The sequence below is a fragment of the Trifolium pratense genome, linkage group LG3, assembly GCF_020283565.1.
Source record: "Trifolium pratense cultivar HEN17-A07 linkage group LG3, ARS_RC_1.1, whole genome shotgun sequence".
Lineage (NCBI taxonomy): Eukaryota > Viridiplantae > Streptophyta > Magnoliopsida > Fabales > Fabaceae > Trifolium > Trifolium pratense.
In genome coordinates this window covers 7,446,562-7,471,619 of record NC_060061.1, presented here as the reverse complement: position 1 = coordinate 7,471,619, position 25,058 = coordinate 7,446,562, and the positions used below count along the sequence as shown (strand labels likewise).

Below are 25,058 nucleotides of genomic sequence, written 5' to 3'. Positions count from 1 at the left end.
TCTGACATAAACATTCAAACAGGTTAATTACAATCATATGCTGTGTTCCAGCCTCTTTTCTTTCAAAATCTGTTACAATGTACACACACACACACACTGAGTAATTGGTTTGCTATCACTTAATGTAAGTGATGATGATTTAGTCAAAAAAAAAATGTAAGTGATGATTAGAGCTTCAAAGATTCGTTTTGGTGAGAAGCTCAAGCACATATCTAACCTTAGGCTAGAGTATTTCTATTAACATTAGGAATATATAGCGGGGCGGAACATATCTAATGATTTTGTTCCTTCTACTTAACTATTATTGTAGCTCATTTTATTGGAAGCTTTGATATTATAACATCAAACTGCAGACATGCCTGTCCATGCATTAGCTGGTGGGCATTGAATGAAACTGATTCTTTGATGAGACTGAAGATTTTTTTTTTTGGGTGAAAGTCAGATTGTGACGAATGAAGATTGTCTGGTATGGATAGATTGGTATGCATTCCGTTGCTGTTTAGCTGTGGAGTAGATTATATTGATGCACCTACACCGCATATGGTGAGGATTAAGGTGCAGATACCTCTGCTCTGGCAATGGATGGTGTAACACTACTTCTTTAAGTTCTCTGTACTTGGTTCAGGGTGTTCTGTGTTAAATGCTTTCCCCACTTCTATTGGCAGCTTTTGTGGGTGTCAATCGAAGTATAAGAAAAACAGAGTTGGTATAACAAGCACGTTGCACAGACTATAAAACTGACTCTGTTTTTCAGATTTTGATTTAAAAGATTCTGTTTAAGGTTTCTCTGTTTTCTGTTTGTTGAGTCAAAATTGGATACTTCATGACATTTATTGCCCATGTCATTTAACTTATTACCCTTTTATAATAATAATAATCAAAATCAACACAAACACCCGGTTCAGTGGTGATTGGCGCTGAACTTGGTAGGGAGGATCACGGTTCGATCCCCCGCAACTACGATCGGGAGGGGGTTGGAACCACATGATGCCAGAACTGACCTCCGAACCAGATTAAACTGGTGGTGAAAGCAAAAAAAAAAAAATCAACATAAACACCCTGAAACAACAAATATTGTTACCCCATTACATCACTTTTTTTGTAGCAACTGATTAATTGACCAAGCATGCAGTAGAAGACATTTGCTTGCATACTCAAATGTCCTCTTTCTATGAATCGTACGAATAAAAGTATAGCCATTGTACAAAATGCTAATCAGTGGACTAATTAAGCAGGTTTTTTTATGGTCTAATATGAAATTGAATCAATGTCGAAACATGAACTAGGAATCCTGGTATGTTTCACATGAACCTCTTTTTCTATGGCCACCAACAAAAAGGACTTGGTATTTATTTGATTTACTCATACTTACCTGAAAGATTGGCAGTGGCACTGACGTGCCAATATGTCCGCTTTAAAGATCAATCGAAAATCAAATATTATTAGTGTATCGTCTTTGATTTGGCTTAATAGAGAGAAATAAGTGTAAAATAAAAGCAACATATTTTATTTTTGCAGCTGAAATAAAAGAAAACATGCTACATCAAAATATTATTGTATCCCCTTGATATAATATATAATTAGAGGTTACTACCTTAGTGAACATATGTGTCCTTATTTTTCTTCATCTTAGTCTTGATGAACATTACATAAACATAAAATCCAAGGTAGTGAAAGATAATTGTACCCTAATCTAACTCAAACTCCCTTTAGTTGAAACCAATAAATTGTTACTGTTAGGAATTATGGCTTTCACCCTCCCTAATACCTTGTTGGCCTCTTTTGGCAACATCCTTCTTTTTACCCCACTCATGCAGCCTCAGGTGAAGTTCTGCAGCAGCAATCAGGAAATAAATAGCTTGTTTTGGAGTCAGAATATTAACAATTCCCTGCAATGCTCTCAGCCTTAAATCATCAGCTCTATGCAAAATCCTCATCAAACCTTCCACTTTAGGTTCAATAACTGATTCAATCCTCTCTTCCAATTCTTTCTTCTCATTCTCTCCTCCTCTAATCATCTCAGAAACCACATGAGACAACTCCACCATCGGAGCATCAGCCACCGTCTCCTGATGCTCGGCCATCATATCAGTGATTTCCCTATCTTCCCTAACAGTCCTCTTTTGCAAATTATCGAACTCAGCGAGTTGAGACGCCGAGAGATCTCCGAGGTCACATGTTTTTTGTCCTTGAATAAGGTCATTCAACCTTGCTTGAAATTGCATACTGCATTTTGAATATAACAAATGAAATGCCATGCTTGGTCTCCATCCACCAATCCAAAGAAAAGCCGCTTCTAAAGAGCTTAACCATGGTGGTGAAAATATGGACAAAACATCTTTCTTTGCACAAATTGACTTAGCCTTGTAGTAATGTTCATAATGCTCAGTCACCCTATCAACCAGTGCATGCATTCTGTCATTTGTGAGCTGAGATTGAGCTGATTTAGCTGCTACAAGTTCATTCAGATATTGGTTTTGCTGAACCATCCAACACTCATAAAACTTTTGAAAGTTTTCAGTACCATCAAAGTTAATGTCATAAGTGGAACTGCTTGGAAGCAGAGACATCACTTTTGGTGGTTTAGTGTTTTGCTCAATGTTGTTCTTATTGCATGAGCTAAAGAGCAATGTTTGCATGTTTTTATAGGCAAGTTGGTGTAACATTTACTCCGGCTATCAGTATCAAGGTTTCTTTCTGGCGCTGATTTTATATTACTAATAGACATTTGATTGGTTACTGATATGTGTGGTTCTTAATGAAAAGGTTTGGATGTGTGTGCGTGTGAGTGAAGACAAGTTGCTCAAATTGTTGATGAAATGATATAATCATAGTAAAGATGAGATATGGAGAACTTGAAAAAAATGAATGGCAGAAGTAACTAGAAAGCTGTCCAGTGCAGAGGATCATGTGCCACAGTGCCAACCTTGCTTCTTCAAAGTATTGATAACAAACAAGCTAAGTGCAAGTTGTATTATTATGTAATAATATACTACCGAGAATTTCGTACATCCCATATGATACTCCTATTTTCTAAAAATTCAAAGATAACAAAATATTTCAAATAAAATTTCATCCCAAAATACCATTAACATCAGTGCATATGAAAAACATAAACATATGTCGGAAGCCACCAAGTATGATTTAGCGGTGAAGAATTTGAGTAGTATAAATGAGATTTTAGGTTCAAATCTCAGGTGCTTCAATGTAACAAAAAAAAAAAGAGAAAAAAGATATGTTAGAAAAGACCAATCAACCCTTAAATATTTAAATAGATTTCATTAAGTGTACTCAACCCTTAAAAAAAAATTGTTCTTTAGTGAGAGCCGACTTTGATAGAATTTGAACTCAAATTTTCTTATATAATTTTCAAGAAGTTACTTCCATTTTATTTTATTTTTAACAAAATGAAGTTATTTCCACTTAACCATTAATAATCCTAATAATAATTACTTGTGGTTCACAAAATTAAAGTTTGAGAAATACTACTCTGTTTTTGGCTTTGTGGTTATAAAAATTCATTTTGAGTGAATTAATTTTGTAAAATTGATTCTAATTAAAATTGAGTCGAATGGTAATTTATATTTTGATATATTAATGTAAAAATAAGTTGAATAATAAATTTAAATGTAAAAATTACCTCTTTAAACTTAAAAGCTGCAAATCATAGCTTCAAATCGTTGAGATCTATCAAGTGTGAGTTAAGTTACACAATAGTTTGAAACAGTTGAAGTTGAATATTTTATAAGTGACATAACTCATAAACCTAATATTTTAAGGTTTTAGATGAAAGTGTTGTATTAAAATCACTTGTATGGTTGTTCAATATCCCCTAAGGGCACATGTTAAGCTACCTAAAAATAGAAATATAGCATTTAATGATACAAAGAATTTAATGTTTAGATAATTAAATACACCACAAGTTCAATAATTTTTTTCCACATTTATCTTCTTAACATGTGCCCTTAAGGGCACAAGTTAACATTCTCCTTAGTTTTATTATAATAAAAACCAAACATAGGCAAGTGGGTACCAAAAGTCCTAAATACGGGTGGAGTAGCAAAAATCTTAATTACAACAAAGTTTTTGGAGGCTTCAAACTTTCATGTTTCATACGATATTCTTGATGAGTCTTACTAGGACCTATTGACTTAAACATACTACAAATGGAGTACAATGACGATGTTGATTAGATAACGTCAGCAATTGGTGTGCATCTCAAAAAAGAAAAATCTAAAAGCGGTCCAATGTCGACTATACCAGTTTAATATATTGCAATGTATCTAAAAGCGGACCTATTTTAATATATTTTCTGGAAAAGTTCTAATATTTTATTCGGAAAAAAAGTTTTAAATATTTTCTGTTTTTTCACTCTTTTTTGTATCAGCAATACTTTTTCAGATGAACATTTCGAAACTATTTTCCCCAAAAAATCGTGAACTTTTTTTTCGGAAAAAATACGAAACTTTTTTCTCGAAAAAAGAACGGTAATTTTTTTTCCAGAAAAACTCCGGAAATTTTATCTGAAATCGGGAACTTTTTTCGGGAAAAAATAATTTTTTCCCGAAAAAATATCAAAAACGTTTTTTTCAAAAAATAAATAAATTAATACTGACATAATATCATATACACGTTCAATCCAATCCACATGACTCATTGGTGAGAGACCTATCATGGTCTCCCACTCTAAAATCCGCCTTAGTATTATAGCATTTGAGTCCTACTTTGACTACTTGATGATTGTTGTTATTTTATGTTGCATAGTGGCAGTGGCATGTTACTCACCTCACATCTAGCTGGATTTGAATTTCATTTGAAGATAAACCTGTCATTTTTAGTTTTAGAGGTGACCTTTAAGCGTGGTCAAGGGTGCACCATCCATCTACGGCGGATTCTAGCATGGGAGAAGGAAACATATCTCCCATAAGTAGGAGAGAATACCTGTTATAGCAGGTTCCACCGGTAATAATTTTTTTTATATTTAAAAATATAATATTATTTATTTATACTTTTGAAAAAAAAACATAATTTTTTTTGTAGGATATGATATTGTAATACTCCCTCCGGTCCTTTTTATAAGAAACACTTTGGAATTTTTATTTGGTCCTTTTTATAAGAAACACTTTGACACAATTCCATTTGTACCCTTATTAAATACAATCAAATAATTCATTATAATGCTAGTGCATTAATTAGAGAAGTCTATTTCCCATACTAGTCAAAGGTTAGTTTTGGAATATAACATAAAATGATAGAATCATTAATGAGAAAATTTACCTTCCTTGGTCTGTGTGATTTTGTCAAAGTGTTTCTTATAATAAGGACCGGAGGGAGTACTTCCTCCATCCCATTTTAAATAACATATTTGACCATTTCACACATTTTAAGAAAAGTGCATAAATAAAAGAGAGAGTTGTACATTTACTAAATTGTCCTTACCTTTTTTTTTTTATAATCAGTAGTAATGATTAAATTGATTGAGTATGCCACACATAAACAGGGCCCACATAAAAGATAAAATTGGAAAAATGGCTTTGAAAGTTGTATAGGTCATTTATTTTGGGACAAATCAAAGTCGAAAAAATGTCATTTAAAATGGCACGGAGGGAGTAAAAGTTGGTCAATAAAAATGGATGTATTTGATCCAAATCTTTAGTCAAATACATCAAGTTTTTTTGACTCACTTTTACTTATATTTTGGAATGGATGAATAATGTTTCCTGTCAAAATCTTTGTCATTTTGCACTATATTTTCCAACAATTTACAATTTTCAAGCATTTACTTTCAAAGTCTTTAGTTTCTAGCACTATCGTACTTTTATGCACCTTTTACATTTCATGCTCATTTTAATTGGTATAATTAGTCCTTCCAATTATTTAATATTGGCTCTTCTTGCCATGCCGCAAATCATCCATCTGTATATATCTATCATATATAGATTCTTTATTAGGCTCGACCCAAGAGACTGGCCAACAAAGTTGTTGCCTAGAGCCTCAAGCCTCTTTTTTTTTTCTTTCTTAAACATATCATGTTTGAGTTAAGTTCGCTAATCAATTAGATCTTCAACAATCACATAAGTGAATTTGATATTATTATCTTCTAACTCAAAACATTTAGATATTAGATTGTTTCGGTAAATATGAGGTGAATTAAGTTCTATATTATTTGAAAAAATTGAGGCTGACCACTTTATAATTAAGATGATTCATAAACCTAATGCTATACGATTTTGGGTTAAAATGTAGTGTCTAACTCACTTATATAGTTGTTCCATGCCTAATCCGCTGCACACATGAGCCAAAAGTTAACCCTAATTCTCTTTAATTTCTGTCCAAACTCATACCTTCAAGATAGAACTATACTAACTCCACAAAATTGAGTTGTTGAAGAGCTCAATAAATTACATGTTATCGTTGAATTTCTGGGAAAAAAGTAACATATTTGAGTTTTGATTCTTCATATTCAATGAACTCCAATGTCGTGTTTATACTCGTGAATTCTCAAACACAATTACAACTTCAATGTTAGGTAGACTAGTGGCTAGAAATTTCACTCTTAAGATAAATAAGTTGATGTCCAATATTCAGACTTCAACCCCTCAATATAATATGTTATGTCCCTTACCAACTAAACTAATCTCACATTAACGAAACAAACTTATTTTAATGATTGAATTAATAAATATCACCATTAAATCAAACATTAATCTAAATATGAAACTTATTAATCTATTTACATAGTTGAAATTGAAATAATCTTGCGCATAATGATTTGTGTGCATCCGTGGAAGCAGAACACCCATCCACATGATACCGCAATACCCAACTACTTCTTCTTCTTCTTCTATACTTCTTCATCGGTAAAACCAATCCTAGCTTCATTCTCATATTCGCTTCACAAATGTCACACATTGCTTTCACTACATCAGCCACACACGCCGCCGTTGCTTTTCACCGTAGTACGCTCTCTTTCTCTTCTATCAAATTTTCACTATTTTACTGTCAATTTAACACCACTCGATTCTCAATTATTTTTTTTCAAATCAGGCGGAGCGAAACAATGGAGTACACTATTTCCGACTACATGGAGAACCAGGGGAACCAATTCTTCTTTATTTCTAAACTCTAACAGAAAACGGTTACAGTCGCGGTTTTTCGCATCGGCAACAAATGGCGGCAATGGAGCTGTTGTGGATGAGATATCCGAAACTGTAAAGGCGCACACGAATTTCGTGTGGCCTGATAACAAGGTTTCACAGTGTGTTACTTTTAAAATTTTTTCGATATTTAATTTGAATATATTTTGCTAATTTGTTTGTAATTGATTAATTGTTTGTATGTTTATTCTCCGATTTATCGATTGCAGAAACCTAGAGTGTGCATATTAGGTGGTGGATTTGGTGGTTTATACACTGCTTTAAGGTTGGAATCACTCGAATGGCCCGACGACAAAAAGCCTCAGGTAGCTATTTTAATATTCAAACTCAATTCAGTTCTTTCATCATCATGCGTATGGATGTTGATGCAAAACCGCGATAGGAATAAACACTCATGAGACTGTTTGAAAGAATGTATGATATGTATATGCTTTACATAAGCTATTTCTATAGCAAAAGATAAAATTGAATTGATTTTTGTATATATATATATGCCATAAGCTATTTTCATAAGCTATCTTGGAGGACTTGTGAACATAAGTTGAAAAAAGCATATGAAAAATGTCATAAGCTGTTTTTATAAGTTCTCTCAAATAGTCTCACGAAATTTATGGTAGTAGATAAGCTCAAATAAGCCACTCCAAAACTTATGAAAACAACTTATAGTTTATACATATCACTTATATGATTAACACTTATGCTATATTGAGCTGTTTATCCAAATAGAGGCTAACTCAGATGATAAGCTGCCCCGTATATTTTGTTCTTCTCTTGGAAGTTGATTATACAACTATCATTATCATACTATCTTATATTATCCATGCACTGTGACTTAATTGTTACACTTTTTTGCATCTTATGGATGTTTTGAATATAAATGAAGTTCTTTATTTTATATGGAACAGATTGCTCTTGTCGATCAATCTGAAAGATTTGTTTTCAAGCCTATGTTGTACGAGCTTCTATCTGGTGGTATGAAGTATTATATTTATGCAACAACTGCAGTTTTCTTTGATTCAAATATGTTTAAGCAGAATTACATTGTGGAATACAGAAGTGGATGAATGGGAAATAGCTCCCTACTTCTCGGAATTGTTGGCAAACACTGGCGTGAGGTTTTTGAAAGATAGAGTAAAAGTTTTGCACCCCTCTGATCATGCGGGAGTGAATGGACCCAATGCATCTACTCGCGGAGGAACTGTTCATCTTGAAAGTGGCCTTCATATTGAATATGACTGGTACAATATGAACTATTTAAGTACCTCAGGGTATCCTGGCATCAATTATGTTTTATATGCTGCCTAAGATGATATGTTTTTCTCTGGATCTGTGATCTGCATTTTGACCTAGGTTCTTCAATTTATTAAAAATGAGCTACCTCTTGTGACCATGCTGTTTAGTTTATTCTTATAGTAATAATTAATATTTATGGGCAAGATCCTACTTTGTAGGACTCTGAAATGTTTCTTTAGCTATCTAAATTACCTGTAAAAGGAAAATGAACCCATGAGGTTTTCTATTGTTAAATGAAGTGCACTGGCAGTGGACAATATATAGAATTGTACTAGTATAGTATCTGTTGATTTGAACTTTTTTCATTTCTTCGTGCCGGACAGCCAGGCTGGTTCTTGCTTTGGGAGCTGAAGCTAAACTGGATCTTGTACCAGGAGCGGTAGAATTCGCAATTCCTTTCTCGACTCTAGAGGATGCTCGTGTAAGTGCAATGAAGGATGGGTTAATTATTTAACATCTCAGGACTAATATGCAATCTTTATATTTTTATTGATTTCACATGCTGGTTTCTCGTTGCAGAAAGTTAACAATAGATTAAAAATATTAGAGAGAAAGACCTTTGGTAAGGACCGCCAAATTAGTGTGGCTATTGTTGGTTGTGGATACTCTGGGGTTGAATTAGCTGCAACAGTAGCTGAGCGATTACAAAATAGAGGAGTTGTGAGAGCAATTAATGTCGAAACAACGATCTGCCCAACTGCTCCACCTGGCAATAGGGAAGCTGCACTGAAAGTAAGTTGTTTAGAGTTTAAATTAAATGCTTACTGGAACTTGAATATCTATTTTGTACATCCATGGGCAACTAGTTGATGGTCCTCACATTTTTGCTTTGCACTTCTCTCTATGGCATGGCAGTGAGATATATTGTTCTCTTTAAAATTTTCTTTTATACTATTTCGTTAATAACATGTAATTGAGTGAAGCCAGATATTTAGAGGCTACAGCTTTATGTTTGAAGATTCTAAATAAAATACAAATGAAAACGTTTTAGTGACTCTTAAAACTAAAAATAAGTGCCCAAATTTATGATGTGATTGTTTATTGTTTGAGTTGAACAAATGTAACCCAATTATATGTCGAGACAAGATGATCCTTGCTTAAGCTTGCTTCATTTTTTCCTAAGAAAAGTTGGTTTAGTCCTCTTAGAAAGACTTGATAATTTATTTGAGTAATTACTTTGTATGTTCCGGTAAGCCAAATTTGAATGCGTCCTTGTAATTTGAAATTTGTATTTGGGTCATTATAGTTTTCAATTGTTTTTAATACGATCTCCATGTTCACCATTTTGTTTAGCACTATGGGGATCCAGTCTTATTTAAAGTTTTAAACTATATGGTTCGATTACATAATTTAAACTGTAGGACCTAGTTGAATTTTCCTAAAAATCCCAAGCAATTTATCCTAAATATAGACTAAATACATTGGTTTTTCAATAAATCTAAAAAGTAACTTTTGCTTATAAATAAAGCCGGAGGGAGTAGTAAATTATTCAGAAGAAATAAATTCTGAGAAGTTTGAAATGCAAAATTTCTTCTATATAGCTTAAATAATTTCTATTCTCTAAAAAACACATTTCAAAACGATATGTGAATAACTTAAGCCTATACCATATAAGCATTAGCTATAATGGAATGCTACATTGGTTCCCCACGACGAAATTGAGATATTGAATGCTTTCGAAAACATCACCTATAATTCTTGTTTTTGTAGTTAATGCTTCTCCAGAATGATATTATCCCTTTCCTTAAACTATGGCAGCAGTATTATTTTCATACAATTAAATTTAAGTCCTTAAATTCCATTACCAATATTATTGCAACCAATGTTATGATTTCTGAAAGGAAATATTATATTGTGGATGTTAGGTTCTTTTGTCTAGGAAGGTTGAACTTTTATTGGGTTATTTTGTCAACTGTATTCGGAGGGCCGGTGAATTGGAGTCTTCAAATACCTTGACAGGGGTAGATGAAAATCGCATTGAAACAGTGCCTGATTTTGAAAAGTATATATTGGAGCTGCAACCTGCTGAAAGGGGAGTGCAGAGTAAAGTCATTGAAGCAGATCTGGTATTGTGGACTGTTGGATCCAAACCACCGCTTCCTCATCTGGAATATTCAGATGTACCATTTGTAATTCCACTTAATGCCAGGGGACAGGCAGAAACAGATGAAACTCTTCGTGTTAAGGGTCACCCACGGATATTTGCTCTTGGTGACTCTTCAGCATTAAGGGATTCAAATGGAAGGATCCTTCCAGCCACTGCACAGGTATAATTTTATTGACATTGTATCTAATGGTGTATTATGAAATTTATATATTTTTTTGACAATACTATCATCTTTATTTGCCGACTGTTTTTCTTTATTTTGCAGGTTGCATTTCAACAAGCAGACTTTACTGGTTGGAATCTCTGGGCTGCAATCAATGGGCGTCCGCTTTTGCCATTTAGGTATTGTTCCATTTAGAAGTTTATTATTTGCTAATAAAAATGGAAAAGCCATTATGGTGCTATACAAGTCCCCATCCTGGTGGTCTCCAGGGAAATATCAGTCTCGGAGAAGTTTGTTATTTGCTAATAAATTTGTTTAATTGTTTTGTAATGTAGACCTAACACTTTTTATTCTTAATCTGGGTGCTAGGTTTCAGAACCTAGGTGAGATGATGGTTTTGGGAAGATATGATGCTGCTATTTCTCCGAGTTTTGTTGAGGGGTTAACTTTAGAAGGTCCTATTGGCCATACTGGTATGTTGGCCTTATATGCTATTCTTCATTATGCTGGTAGCCTATTAAAAACAAAGAATAAGAAGAAACATAGGTTTGAACTTTCTCTTTTTATTTTTTGCAGCTAGGAAGATAGCTTATTTGATGAGGTTACCAACAGATGAACATAGGCTTAAAGTGGGGATCAGCTGGTTTACAAAGTCTGCTATTGATTCAGTGTCATTGCTACAAAGTACCTTATCCAAGGTCCTTTCAGACTCCACAACTCAATCAGATTGATGTATATAGCATGGCCTAGCAGTTTTATGTAGATATTATTATAGCATATTACCATTTAAATGTTATGGCCTTGTTTCTGGTGTCACAAATAACTGTGTAAGATGGGTATAATATAGATCCAACTATGAGATTAAGTTCACCAATTATTCAATTTAAGTGTTAGCCCTCATCTATGGCCATCAATTTTTATGATCGCTTTTGTAACATATCTGGTAATTTATGGAGCCCAACCATTGTCTCTCAACTTAGGAAGAAAGTTAGGTCTCGTTTACTTTGAAAAAGTTCTCTATTGTCATTTTCTTAAATATGTGTTCATTTTGACTTGTTAATAAGACGTAAGACTCTTGAAGTGCTAGCTACGGATAATGCATTTATGGAAATAAGGCATTTTCATTGTTTCAAAACAAAAAAAAAATCTAAAAACAATGAAAATGCCAATAGGAAGTTTCACAGCATTATTTTATCTCTTCCAAAATCTTTATTTTGGGATCCAAGTCATGGGGGGATTGAGTGTTGTCTTTGCCGTTTTCTCTGCCAGGTATGTATCTCTCCCCCTTGATTGCCTCTTCTACAGCACCCCTCTACCAATTTTTGGTCGGCCTCCACCTGAACCACCCTCTTCACCCTAAAACTCCATATCCGGTCCTTGATGACCTTTTTTTTAAGGTCCTTGATGACCTTGTCCGGAGTTTATTTGGAGTTAATCTTATGTTATTGCTTTGCTCCTTGTTTGTTTGGTTGGTGTGGCTTGCCCTTGTGCTTTGTATGCTAGGAGTAAATGCTTAATCTTGCATGTGGGTCTGTTGTTTAGCTTCGACCTCTCGTGCCTTGTGATCGGTTTGGATGTTGTTCCCTCCAGCTTAGCCATCAGCATGTGGGTGGTGCTTTTGTGTGTTTTCAAGTGGATTTATAGCTTTATTTAAGTTGCTTTGTTTGGCTGTTTTTTCAATTTTAGTTCTCAGTAAGTTTTCTGTAATTTATATGTTCTCTTTGCTTGTTTTATGTTGTTGCTGCCTCTGTTCATTCTTAGCTTACCATAAGCCTTCTTTTATTTATTATGGAAGAGTAATGCTATGGTCACACCAATTAACACACTACCTTTTATTGGTCCGCATCATCACTTTTTTAAAACTAGTAACTTGTAACTTGTAACCTGTGAAGGAAAATGTGGGAAATATAACATTTTTTTAATTATTATTATTATTATTATTATTATTATTATTTCATCACCTTCCACACTTATTCTCTCTCCTCCGAAACTGTGTATCTTCTTCATTCTCCACTACATTTTTTTTTCCGTTCCCTTCATCTTCCACACACTTGCTGCTGCACATGTTTGATTGTTAAAGCATCGACCAAAAAAAAAAAAAGCCATAGCTCCCACTCAATAAGGTAATTTTGTCAAAAAATTTATGAAGCATCAACAAAGTTGGTTGAATGTTTATTCTTACTGGTTTTTTCTTTTCTTTACCTGCATTTTGAACTGTCTGGAAGCAACTTCATATTATGTCTATAGGTTTTAGTGTCTCTTATTGCTCAAACTTTTGGTCATTGTTTTCACACTACATGTATATGTTTTTTGAAATATTAGGAATTAATGGAAGTTGTTGATGATGATGAAAATAGAGAACTTAATATTGAAGGAAACAGAGAGTATGTTGTTGATGATGATGAGAATAGAGAACTTAATATTGAAGGGCAAGAACCATACATTGGAATGGAATTTGATTCAAATGGAAGTCAAGAACCATACATCATCAAAACTAGTCGTCGTTCAAGGGTTTCTAGAGAATTTGCAAAAGGGTTGTTGAGGAAGTTAACACGATCACATGCTTACGAAACTAGAAATATCTAATCTAACATAATGCAACCCCCATTTCCCACTCAATACAAATTAAAGAAGGTAATTAAATGCAACCACACAAGTTTAAAATCAAGGACACATCGCTTCTTCTCATCCAATACAGTTTTTAGTTTTCATCCACACAAAAAAGTTGAGATCTGACCTCAATTATGTCTTCGCTCTCACTTGTACTGATCAAATTCCAAATGCAAAAAAAAAAAAAAAAATTACCTCCAATTGTTTATGACTTTTGTATAGTCACTTTCAAAATGTTACTCACATCCGTATTTTTGTCAAACTCTTGGCTAATACTGTTTTACTTTAAAGACAGATGATAATAAGTGGTTAAATATAAGTAAATTAAGTGAAACATTATACCTTGTTTCTGACTTTGTAGGGAACTTTTAAGTAGGTTATTGATATTATTAATATTTTAAAAATGTTTGTTAAATTTTATTCATATTAGTTTGAAAGTCAGAGATAAAATTCAATAGTATGAGATTGATGGAATATAACGGAATAGAGTAGAGTGAAATTAGATGAGCGGAATGAAATAAATCTTTCATTCTATTGTTTAAATATTTTAAAAATGATGAGAATAAAATTAAAGGTAAGTGATGGTATGAGATGAAATTTATTTCATCGTATTCCATTACATTATTATTTTTCAAATCCAAACAATGTAAGTATGAAACATTATTATTTTATTTCATCCTTTTTTATTATATTTCATTTTATTTCATCGATAGCCCTAATTAAATAATAAATTTAATCTAAAAATATCTTAAAGCCAAAGCGGCTGCTTTCACTTGCCATCCTTTAGGCCGGCTCTATTTATTTCTCATTGCCCTTTCCTCTAATCTTTTTTTTTTACTTATTTGATTTGATTATTATCATATCATCATTATTTTCCCAACTGTCATATCCTATCTTATCTTTAATATTCGTTGTACATTACATCAATATATGATACACTCTACATGTTAGTTGTACTTGTTTGCATACATGCCAAGCATATATCACATCATCATAAACTTTTTATTAGATCATTTTTAAGTTTTAATTACTTCCAAAGTGGTGAGTAATCCTGAAATTAGCACACACATGCCGCTATACTAAAAGAAAAATTGGACATAACAGTGCAAATTTTTTGTAATTAAAATCAACTTCTTACTAATAAACAAACACATGCATGCATGCATTCATGGATGTTGTCACGAGCTTGAGGTAATCTATTACCTAATAAAATATATGAATATGATGATTTACTTCAATTCGACTTGACTAGTTTGGTATAACTACTGCACATAAAGTGGAAGCTTGTGATGATCATTATAGCAAACAAATACATCTTGACCTGGTAAAATTTCTTTCCTAACCACGAAGCTTGCATGCTTTAATTTGTGTAAATAATCTTACCAAAACCATCATGAATTTAATAATATACTCATTTCGTCATAAAATATAAATAAAAATTGATCGATAAAAATTGATATATTTAATTTCAAATTTAGATCATATACATTAATTTTTTTGACCAATTTTTACTTATATTTTTAGACGAAAATAATATGTACGGAGAAAAATTAATAATATATGTCTTTATATATTCAGGAACTTTTTTGTTTCTAACAATTTCTTAGCCATATTGACTTTGTCCATTACCATCATATTGCAAATTCAAATCTAACATGGACCACATCCGAACCCTATATTTGAAAAATGTTTAAAACTACTACAAAATGTGTTTATTTGAAATAAATTTTAATGATATTTTTATTTTCACAAGTGAGATATTGATTTAATAAAATTTCTGTTTCTATAAAAATAAGAGAAAATAAATATGTTTGATACAAGAATTGACACTAATTAGACCACCATCTTACCGATAAATAGGATTATGAGTTATTATTTTTAAAACGTATCGTCGGTTGTCTTTAGAATTTTTAAATATAATTTTTTTTTAAGGTAGACCACTTATAAATGTGTTTTTTTGACGAACACTTATAAATGTGTTTTCAAACCAAAATTTAAAGGTCAATTTTAGAAGTTAAGAACATCAACTTCACTAATTATTTATAGGCCCTACAAATTCAAAGTTTTCTATTGCTTAATTTACACGACTTAGGAGATGGTTCCACTACTACATTAGTAGTAGATGAGAAACTTAATTACAATAAAAGTAACTTATTACTAATTTAAAACTTTTACAGAAGTTATGGCAAGGCATTAAATGACCGATTTTTGTAGGTTATATAGTACACCACTATAGACCTTGTTTATTTTTTAATTTTCTTTTTATCAATTAGTTTAGTGACTAAAATTTCATTGTGAATAAGTGAGAATATCATGTTCGAATCTCAATCTCTACATATTACATGCAATATTCTTACGAACTGGACAATTCTCATAGGATATATTTCTTTTTTTTTTTGGTTTGGTCAAATAGCAAATAGCCGTAGATAGAAATTTTACCTTAAAGGTGAATCTGGATTGTCCGAAGTTCGAACTTCGACTATTACATGTATAATGTGATGTCCATACCAACCGAACTAATATCACGTCGTATTAGAGTGAACCCATAAACATCATATCAAATACTACTAACAACTTTTTTGCAATGGACCACGAAAAAATTTAATGCAGTAATGCAAACCACGTAACTAGATATCATTATGCAATGGCCTGATTTGGAAAAATATATCTCGTCTTAACCATTTTTTACCTTTAATTTTTAAAAATAATTAGTAAAAACAATAAAAAAAAATCTGTGAGTTTAGCTCGGATATTGTATTATACATGCAATATTGTATTATATATGCAGGGGCCCGGAGTTCGAACTCTGGTCATCCCATTTATGCTTAAGGGTAGAATTTCTAAATAAAGGTGAAAAAACAACAATAAAATTTCTAAATTTCTACATGACAACAAAAAACAACAATAAAATTTCATTTTGAGTATTTTCTATACAAAATCTTAAAAATAAACAATTAAATGAAAATGAAATTAGTTTATTTTCTTTAATCAAACCAATCCTACTCCATCCATTTCAAAATATAAACAAAAATCGATCAACAAAAATGAATATATCTAGTTCAAATTTTAAATCCAATATATTAAAATTTTTTGATTCATTTTTTTTATATTTTGAGACGGAAGAAGTAAGTTTAGAAACAAACTAAATCAACCTCGTGGTTGTTTGTGGGGACTAGATCTTCAAAAAGTACTACAAAATGAGCTGGCCAAATTTTTAGCATGGTCACAAAAATTATAGTGCGCCAAAAGAACTTAATTAATAAACACTGTAAATTTTATATATATATTAGCAGGAACAAGAATAGCAGGAGGAATATAATGTTGAACTCTTAGTGTTTTTTTTTTTCATGCAAATTTGTCACTGTTACAATGAAAATGACATATTTTCTAGTAGTTATCATGCCAAATCCAAATCATGAATATAAAAACTAAGAATTTATATGTACATTGAATTAATGTATTAGTTCCACTTGCCATCACCGCCAAATCTTCTTCCTACAATATGCAATTTATTTTGTTGATATTTACATTTTTCAGTACATTTTCAAAGACCAAATACTTCCTTAGAGTAATGGGTTTGTTCAAAAGTAACCGTGTGGTTTATAAGCCTGTGAAGGATATGAATTTAGGACCTGATAGCACTGAATTCTATCTTCAAGCTAATGTCAAAGGTTCATAATTTATATTGTTTTTTTTTTTATTTTGAAAAAATTATTGATTTGAGTGTGACATGAAAATATTGGTATGTTTTTGTTTTTATGGAAAGTTTGTTATGATTTTTTCATTTCCTTAATTGTAATACTTTACAATTCTGGCTAGATGCAGAGAAGTTCTGTAACAACTCTGTTAGTTCAGAATGAAGTATAAGGTGATTGCTCTTTTTCCCGGTGTTGCTCAAACAGACAAAATACACTACCGGAAGATATCTTCCAAAATACTGGAAGATATCTTTCAGTAGGATATCTTCCGGTGGGATTGAGGGGATTCTGAGCAACACGGGATGAGAAGAGCAATACTCCGGTTTTGAATTGAATAGTTAATACTTATATCAAAATATTTGATTGTTTGAAAATCTTAATGGTTTAAGAATCATGATCATGATAATCATCATTTGAATTATAGCTCCAAGGATGACTGGAATTGTGGTGAAGATTGTAACTTGGCTGTTGGAGAGTAGAATATTTGGACCTTTACTAGTGTATATATTGAAAGGAAATAATCTTATTCATAAGGTATGTTTTTGGTTTATAGTTTCTTGCATTCTATTTTCATGAAATTCTGATTCAAAATAACTTCATCTTCAGCTTGTAGTAACACTTTTCATAGTAACACTTTTCATATATATTTCTATCACAACATTTTGGTCTTTGAGTCATGTAGATACAACTTAATTAGCATTTTCATCTTCCACAAGTTCTGAGCAAGTTTTTATTTTTTAAAAATCTGCAGCATGTTACAAATGCAGATTTAGAAGAACCACCATTATATGTTCCCTTACATCATTTTGAAGGTTTGTTATTTTCAACTAGTACAAATTTTTATTTTTATTTTGTTTACACCGCTAGTATCTTGTTCAAAATGTGTCCTCCCTATCAAGTTCAGCGCCAATTACCACTGGACCAAGTAACGATTGGTTCTAGTACAAATATTATGCTTGCAATTATCATAAATAAGAGTTAATTTTTGTGTTAAATGTGTCTATGAATGAATGATGCTGAATAATTTAGTAGTTGACTGATTTAAGTTTAATCTAGCAGATCATAAAGAACAAGAAGTCAAATGCTTGGATTTTAATTTAACTCCACCAGAGAAAGTTGAAGTTGCAATTAATTGTTTACCTACAACTTTTGATAAACCAATTAATGGAACAAAACCTTCATTGAATCGGTGGACCATAATGGACTATTTCAATGCTTACAGCTCAGGAGTCATAACACCAAACATGGTAATGTTACTATTTCAAATTTCACCTCTAAGATATTTTTTCTTCATGTCATAATAAGCTTATCATTATTGTGTTAACTATTAGTCATTAACACAAGTTTGCATAACCTTAATGTTTTATTGTTCAAAATGTTGCATTGAATGAATATGCTTTCGCAAATTCATTTGAACTTAGGCGATTATCTATTCAACAGGTTGCAGAAAGATTTATAGCTGCCGTTGATGAATCTTCGAAACCTCGACTTCAAATGGGATTCTTTATAAACTACAATGTTGAAGATATACTTAGACAAGCAAATGAATCGACTATTCGGTATCAGAAAGGTACTTTATAGAAGCAATTCATATGCCAATTCAAAATGAAGTAGATTGTTTTTTATACTCATTTGGCGGAGCCAAGGCCCAACAAGTCTGGGCAGTTGCTCGGGCTCTGGCCAAAAAGTTTGGTATTTTTAGGGGTTAGTTTAGGGCAAAACTGAGATTTTTTGTTAGACTATTTATATATTATGTCACATGTGAAATTTTGTCCAGGCTCTATAATTTTTCTGGCTCTGCCATCATTTGGTGTATGTTGTTTTTGTAGGGGAACCTATCTCTGTGTTGGATGGAGTTCCTGTTGCTATCAAAGATGAAATAGATTGTTTGCCATACCCTACTACAGGTAGTGCTGCTATGTCTATCAGTGATGTATTCATAATTTGAAATGTTGTAGCTGCTGATTTCATTATTCACCTTAAGCATCTTTAAATGGTGTCGTCTAGGAGGTACAAAGTGGTTGCACAAACAAAGGCCTTGTACGGACGATGCTGGCTGCATTACGCGTTTAAGATTATGTGGCGCCATGCTTGTTGGTAAGACTAATATGCATGAACTCGGTGCTGGAACTAGCGGTATAAATCCACATTATGGGTAAGAAACCTTGTGTTATACTTATACTACTTGTATTCTCATTTTGTTACATTTTTCGGATCTGCTGAGCAATCAGCTATAGATTAATGAATTTGTATTGTATCAGTTGATGACAAGAGCTTGTCTGTTTATTTACACTACACAGGGCTTCAAGAAATCCATATGATGCCAGTAGGATTGCAGGAGGTTCTTCTAGTGGATCTGCTGCAGTAGTATCGGCAGGGTTGTGTCCTGTTGCCCTTGGTGTCGACGGAGGAGGTATTTTTTTATGTATTTGTAGATGAAAAAGATAAGCTAATTATAAAATCATTTCACATATCTATTTTTTAGTTTAATTTTGATACCGTTTTATACTGTCAATAAATCACAACCAATCAGGTTCAGTGAGGATGCCTGCAGCACTATGTGGTGTAGTTGGTCTGAAACCTACTTTCGGTCGTATACCTCATGACGGGTGAGTATTCGATTTTGTTTTGTCATGTTGGAATATTCTGAGAGAGGATTGTGATTTGCAATGATTTAGGAGAATGATATTTTGTTACATTCAGAGTTATTCCTCTAAACTGGTCAGTTGGGATGGTGGGAATACTAGCAGGCACGGTCGAGGATTCGTTGATCACGTTAGTACAAGTCGTTCCTACGCTATTTTTTCTTCTAGTAACTTTTAACATTTGCTTTAAAGCTTATAATATTTCAATATTTACAGTTATGCAGCTATCAGCGGCGAAATTCCCTCACATCAGCCCTCTGGTGTGCCAGTAAGTTCAAGTGATTTTGATCACTGATTCAAGTTCATAAATGACATATTTGTTTCGAATACCACATTGCTTGTGAAGTTCAACAAATTGGTCTTAACTGATAAATTAATGAAAATATTTTGATCCATACCTTAGGCCAAGATAAATCTTCCAATACTGCCCTTAACAAAATCCATATCTAACATCAAGTTGGCAAAGTATGGCAAGGTCAGAAATACATTTTTCATGACTTGAGCTTGAATATATTGATTGGTTATTCATTCATAAATATTGGTTATTCATTCATAAATATTGGTTTTTCTAACATTAGTCATGTCCTTCAACCACTAATTTCATAAATTAGTGGTTTGATGATTGCAGTGAAGATGTCAGAATATGCTGTTCACATGCTTTGAAAAAGCTCCAGGGTCGTTATGGTTGGAAGGTACCTTAAAAATATAGGCCAAAAATAGCTTTTGAATGTTGTCTTAATTAACATATAGGCTATAGCCTGTTTGGATAAGCAACTTAATGAAGCGCTTATACCACAAACGCTTATTATATATGTGCTTATTGTATGAGTTATTTTTAAAACAAAAAATAAAATAAAGTCAAGCTGCTTTTGTATAAGCTATAAGCTGTTTTCATAAGCTATCATGGAGAGCTTATGGAAATAAGCTGAAAACAGGTAATCAACATGTTATAAATTGTATCCATAAACTCAAATAAGCCGATTCAATGGACCTTTCATCAAGTAAAGTGATTACTTGCTAACTTGGCAATTTTGTTTTACATAAACAAGATTGTAGATGTCACAATACCAGAAATAGAAGTGATGCGCCTGGCGCATTATTCAACAATTGGATCAGAGTGTCACACTTCACTTGATTCTTTTCAAGATAAGTATGACATTTTAAACCCTTCAAATTAATCTTTATTGTCCTCTAGATTGAGGGAAGTTATGATTACTGACATTACAAAATTACTACTGAAGAAATTTAGCAGAATCTGGATGGGATGTAAGGGTAGCACTTAAGATCTATGGTGCTTTCAGCAGCATGGAGTATATTAAAGCTCAGAAAATTAGGTAACTTATGACATAAGTTTCTTATTAAGTGATGTGAAAAACATAAAGTGATTTCTATTATTTTAAACCTTAAACATTTTATGATCGCAGGAACCGCCAGTTGCAGTTTCACAAGAAAATATTTTCCGAGGCGGATGTCATTGTGTCACCAACAACAGGGTTTGTTCCATTTTCTCAAATTTAAGACATAATTTGTTTTAACATCTAGCAATTTTATTTTCTTGAGTAACATATGCTTAATACATACGACAGTGTCACTGCATACCCAATTCAAAGTGATGCGTTGAAGACCGGTGAACTTGACTATGTCAACGGAGGTATATAGATTCGATTTAATTTATATGCACTAAACAAATGGTATAATGAAAAAATATGATTGAATGCACGCGTAAAACTTTTTTACACTAAACCGTGCATGCTACTTATGAAAATGTTGGTAACATAAAATCTGATTGGTTTGTCGGCATTATTTCAGCTGCACTTATTCGGTATTCCATAGCAGGAAACTTCCTGGGACTTCCTGCTGTGACTGTTCCGGTATAACCGATTATATTCTTCTTTTAATCTTAAACTGTGATCATTTTTATAAAAGAACTCAGCTCTATCATCCTTCATAACACAGGTTGGATATGATAAATCGGGTTTACCTATTGGTCTTCAGTTTATAGGGAGGCCTTGGGCTGAGGCAACACTGTTACATTTGGCATTTGCAATGCAGGTAAATCAATTCCTTGCTTTACAAGTTAATAAATATAAATGTAGTAGTAATCGAAGTTTTAAAAAACGCACATCTACAATTGTGACTAAGACGTCAAGGTTTTTAACATTTCCGCGATTGTAGTAAAACAAAGATAGCAATGCTACTCCTGATACGTGACCACAATCGTGATTTAAAACCTTTGTGAACGTAAAAGTTTTAAGTATGATGATTTTGTTATGAAAGTAACTTGAGTGAGTACTAACAACATTATGATATTGTTATGATTTCAGGCCATATGCATGTCAGAATACAGAAAGCCAGCTATATATTATGGTTATGATCTGCTCAGAACAAAATAAATAGATTCATTATTGATTGGAGTATATTCATAAGGAAGTGGGCACAAATTTTAATATAATTTCAATGCAACTTTTATGTCCCTGCCTATCAATTTCAATGCAACTTTTGTTGGACAACAATTGATTTGAACAAATAAATACAAAAATTTAAAATGGAACATAATGTGTTCAACAAATTTGGTGGTGACTCTTTGAAAATCTTCCTCATACAACCAATTTAGAGCTTTCAAAAGACTCCTAGACTCAACTTCTTTAGAGGATAAATCAACTTGCTTATATATTGTTTTTCCCCAATTGAACTCATCTTTGTTGTTGCGGTGTGCCCATATTTTTTTACGAGCTCACCTTTCTTTTGAAATAATGTAGTGTCGACTAAGGGATTATCCACATTAGGTCAAGACATCTTAATAGATTAGTCCACCATAACTTAGACTTAACTTTAAACCATCACCTCACTTGAATTTTAATTTGATCAACCATTGACTCAATATGAAACTTCCGAATTAAAAACAATTGTTATGCGTCTTTCAAATAATCCAAAATGTAGCTTTTGAAAGGGGATATCCAAGGAAGCAATTAATTAATTATATATACACATGATACATCAATACCGTTAAATTTAATTTTCACAAATCTTGTACAATCAGGTATGACAAAGACTTTCCATCAATGAAATCAAAACTAAGTAATGACTTGATAAAAAGTGGTAGACGGGAAATTGAGACTTGAGAGGACATGCAACTATGCAAGTTGTGATTAGAATTAAGATAGGAAATCAAGAGTTGAAAATATTACATTTGTTTGGGCTTCATCAATTTCGGAAAAAGTAACGGATGACATATAAATTAAATGATAGGTGAGTTTATGGCGGATAAACTAATTAAAAATATCTTTTCATTTTATAGTTTGTTCAACTGCTAATTTTGCGAAACACTTTAATTCAATAGTATGCTTATATGCTACTATAAATTATAGTTAACTTTATCCAATATATTTGCTATTTCTTTTTTCATTGAAAAAAAAATTAATTAATAAATAAATTGTTTTAGTCAAAAAGAAAAGGATAAATAAATTGGTGGTTGACAAAACTATTGAATGGGCTTCTGCAACAAAAGAAAAAACTTCCATTGATAACCCCAATACCCATACCCGTGTTAGAAGAATTCTAAAGAAATTGTTATAAATAATAATAATAAAAAAAAGAGGTCCTACCGGGAGTCGAACCCAGGTCGCTGGATTCAAAGTCCAGAGTGCTAACCACTACACCATAGAACCTTTGGTGTTCGTAACCACAAACGTTCAATTATATATTATCTCATTTTGAGCAAAGGAACTGCACACACACTGCTCTAGTAATTATTAAGAAGTTATGAATTGTTTAATACTTTGCGTTTGCAAGGCTTCTCTTCCTAGAGATGCTTGAATTTTTTTTATTTTTTTTATGTTAAAATATACAGTTGTTCCTCCTTTACTCAAAAGTCAAAACATATTAGAGAAAATTATTCTATCTTCCTCTGAGAGAATCTTGAATTTTATACTCCTTTCTTATATTAAAACCTACATTTTTTTTATTTATGGATGTTAAAATCTACATTTTATTCCTTTAATAAAATTCCATTTTAATACAATGAAACTTGTAATACATATATTTTTATTATTTTTTTATTCACATTTAACGTATAGTTTTAACACTGTCATGACGCTATACGAAACAAATAAATAATCTTAGAGAAATCACTAAAGTCGATTGAAAATATCATAAATTAATAATAAAATTTCTAAAGAAAATAAATTAATTTTGTAAATGATGATGAAAATCGCAACAAAACAAGAGTTGTGATGGTGGATATGGTGGAAAGATGCCACAATCGGGGTGGATATATAACCAATTGATAAGTCGCGAGGACGCTACAACTGACTATGAAAGCTCCGATTGATAAGTCAAATGTTAGCGTCACGGCAAATCGATAAGCTAAAAACACGATTCAGAGAACCAAAGAGAATAAATCTCATATTTTTACACAATCAAAAACTTCCTCTAGCAAGAGTTACATGCCTCCTTTATATAGGAATGACTTATGATTACATAATAAACAAGAAGTAACTCCTGAGAAAGCAAAAGAATTTCAGCCACTATCAAGATAGTGGGGCTGAATTATTATAAGGAAAATGCAAAATAAAGAAGAGATGGTGGTGCTCTTTGATTGCTTAGTGCACCACTTTCATATGTTTAGTGGAACTCTTTATTTTCCACTTTTCTTATGCATTATTGTGTCACTATCACATGTTTGGATGATAATCATAAACTTTGGTTCTTTCTCTTTAACTTGGACCGAACCTTCTATTATTTGATCATGAAGTGAACTAAGACATCATTGACTCTTCTTGCACGTGCCCTTGTCATAGGATATTCTAAGTTTTAGATTGCATCACTTATATCTTAATTTTCAGCATAAAATAGTGAAAGTTAATTATTATCACAAAAATATTTATTTATATTAAAATTAATTAAAATGTATATTTTACCATAGAATAAGAGAAAAGTGTTTTATTGGTTTTGTAAGTTAATTTTCAATGTGCATATATTTCAGTCCTACTTCAATTCAAATCCTAGATGATGAGTTTGTATATAGATCAGTGACCCCTCTTTGAAGTATGAATGAGATACTTCATACGTGCAAGCAGTTCTTGTGATTAGGCAGCTCATCAGTCACGTGTGTGGGGTACGAGGAGGAGCTATTAGGTATTATGGTACAAGACTATTCATATGTTAAGCTTTTGCACACGTTGCCCATGTTCCCCCATGCATCACGCACACATATGGAGATGGAGGGACTTTTTAGCTGTTGAGGATGGAGATGGATTGGGTCCATAATACAATGGTTGAAATTCAAACACAAGCTTAATCAATTGTAATGTTTGCTTAGTTGGAAAGGTTACATAAATACATACACACTTGTTGTTGTGTTATTTCAAGTGAACAACTCAATTT

The 25,058-nt window shown here is 32.3% G+C and overlaps 4 protein-coding genes and 1 non-coding gene across 5 annotated transcripts; 3 read left to right on the top strand and 2 right to left on the bottom strand.

Annotated features, from left to right (window-relative positions):
- Positions 1 to 1,524: 1,524 nt before the first annotated feature.
- On the bottom strand, positions 1,525 to 2,777 carry LOC123916099 (protein DOG1-like 4). The gene has a single exon (XM_045967459.1). It carries the CDS (start codon positions 2,664 to 2,666, stop codon positions 1,737 to 1,739), a length of 930 nt encoding a protein of 309 aa, XP_045823415.1. The 5' UTR covers positions 2,667 to 2,777; the 3' UTR covers positions 1,525 to 1,736.
- Positions 2,778 to 6,759: 3,982 nt separating this feature from the next.
- Positions 6,760 to 11,620, top strand: LOC123916097 (alternative NAD(P)H-ubiquinone oxidoreductase C1, chloroplastic/mitochondrial). The gene is made up of 11 exons (XM_045967456.1): positions 6,760 to 6,959; positions 7,048 to 7,250; positions 7,367 to 7,462; positions 8,063 to 8,129; positions 8,212 to 8,395; positions 8,778 to 8,871; positions 8,970 to 9,182; positions 10,316 to 10,717; positions 10,823 to 10,899; positions 11,090 to 11,193; positions 11,297 to 11,620. The coding sequence occupies exons 1-11, from the start codon at positions 6,902 to 6,904 to the stop codon at positions 11,449 to 11,451; spliced, it is 1,653 nt and encodes a 550-aa protein (XP_045823412.1). The 5' UTR covers positions 6,760 to 6,901; the 3' UTR covers positions 11,452 to 11,620.
- Positions 11,621 to 11,662: 42 nt separating this feature from the next.
- On the top strand, positions 11,663 to 13,450 carry LOC123916098. Its single transcript, XM_045967458.1, has 2 exons — positions 11,663 to 11,989; positions 13,043 to 13,450. The coding sequence occupies exons 1-2, from the start codon at positions 11,825 to 11,827 to the stop codon at positions 13,304 to 13,306; spliced, it is 429 nt and encodes a 142-aa protein (XP_045823414.1). The 5' UTR covers positions 11,663 to 11,824; the 3' UTR covers positions 13,307 to 13,450.
- Positions 13,451 to 16,474: 3,024 nt separating this feature from the next.
- LOC123916096 (fatty acid amide hydrolase-like) lies at positions 16,475 to 22,242 on the top strand. The gene is made up of 20 exons (XM_045967455.1): positions 16,475 to 17,001; positions 17,453 to 17,562; positions 17,780 to 17,840; positions 18,088 to 18,275; positions 18,469 to 18,598; positions 18,858 to 18,935; positions 19,036 to 19,183; positions 19,329 to 19,441; positions 19,562 to 19,637; positions 19,732 to 19,803; positions 19,890 to 19,941; positions 20,077 to 20,148; positions 20,285 to 20,365; positions 20,723 to 20,823; positions 20,915 to 21,007; positions 21,098 to 21,166; positions 21,260 to 21,324; positions 21,483 to 21,544; positions 21,630 to 21,725; positions 21,998 to 22,242. The coding sequence occupies exons 1-20, from the start codon at positions 16,833 to 16,835 to the stop codon at positions 22,064 to 22,066; spliced, it is 1,905 nt and encodes a 634-aa protein (XP_045823411.1). The 5' UTR covers positions 16,475 to 16,832; the 3' UTR covers positions 22,067 to 22,242.
- Positions 22,243 to 23,269: 1,027 nt separating this feature from the next.
- TRNAQ-UUG lies at positions 23,270 to 23,341 on the bottom strand. The gene has a single exon. It is a non-coding gene; the product is annotated as a tRNA-Gln (tRNA).
- Between the last annotated feature and the right edge of the window lie 1,717 nt (positions 23,342 to 25,058).

Excerpts from the sequence above, each read along its gene's own strand:
- LOC123916099 (XM_045967459.1), bottom strand. The coding sequence starts at position 2,666 with ATGTTACACCAACTTGCCTATAAAAACATGCAAACATTGCTCTTTAGC.
- LOC123916097 (XM_045967456.1), top strand. The coding sequence starts at position 6,902 with ATGTCACACATTGCTTTCACTACATCAGCCACACACGCCGCCGTTGCT. Across the intron at positions 8,396-8,777 it reads CTTCATATTGAATATGACTG|GCTGGTTCTTGCTTTGGGAG; the intron begins GTACAATATGAA and ends CCGGACAGCCAG. Across the intron at positions 9,183-10,315 it reads ATAGGGAAGCTGCACTGAAA|GTTCTTTTGTCTAGGAAGGT; the intron begins GTAAGTTGTTTA and ends TGTGGATGTTAG.
- LOC123916098 (XM_045967458.1), top strand. The coding sequence starts at position 11,825 with ATGGAAATAAGGCATTTTCATTGTTTCAAAACAAAAAAAAAATCTAAA. Across the intron at positions 11,990-13,042 it reads TTTGCCGTTTTCTCTGCCAG|GAATTAATGGAAGTTGTTGA; the intron begins GTATGTATCTCT and ends TTGAAATATTAG.
- LOC123916096 (XM_045967455.1), top strand. The coding sequence starts at position 16,833 with ATGCAATTTATTTTGTTGATATTTACATTTTTCAGTACATTTTCAAAG. Across the intron at positions 19,442-19,561 it reads CCTTGGTGTCGACGGAGGAG|GTTCAGTGAGGATGCCTGCA; the intron begins GTATTTTTTTAT and ends ACAACCAATCAG. Across the intron at positions 19,638-19,731 it reads GGTCGTATACCTCATGACGG|AGTTATTCCTCTAAACTGGT; the intron begins GTGAGTATTCGA and ends TGTTACATTCAG.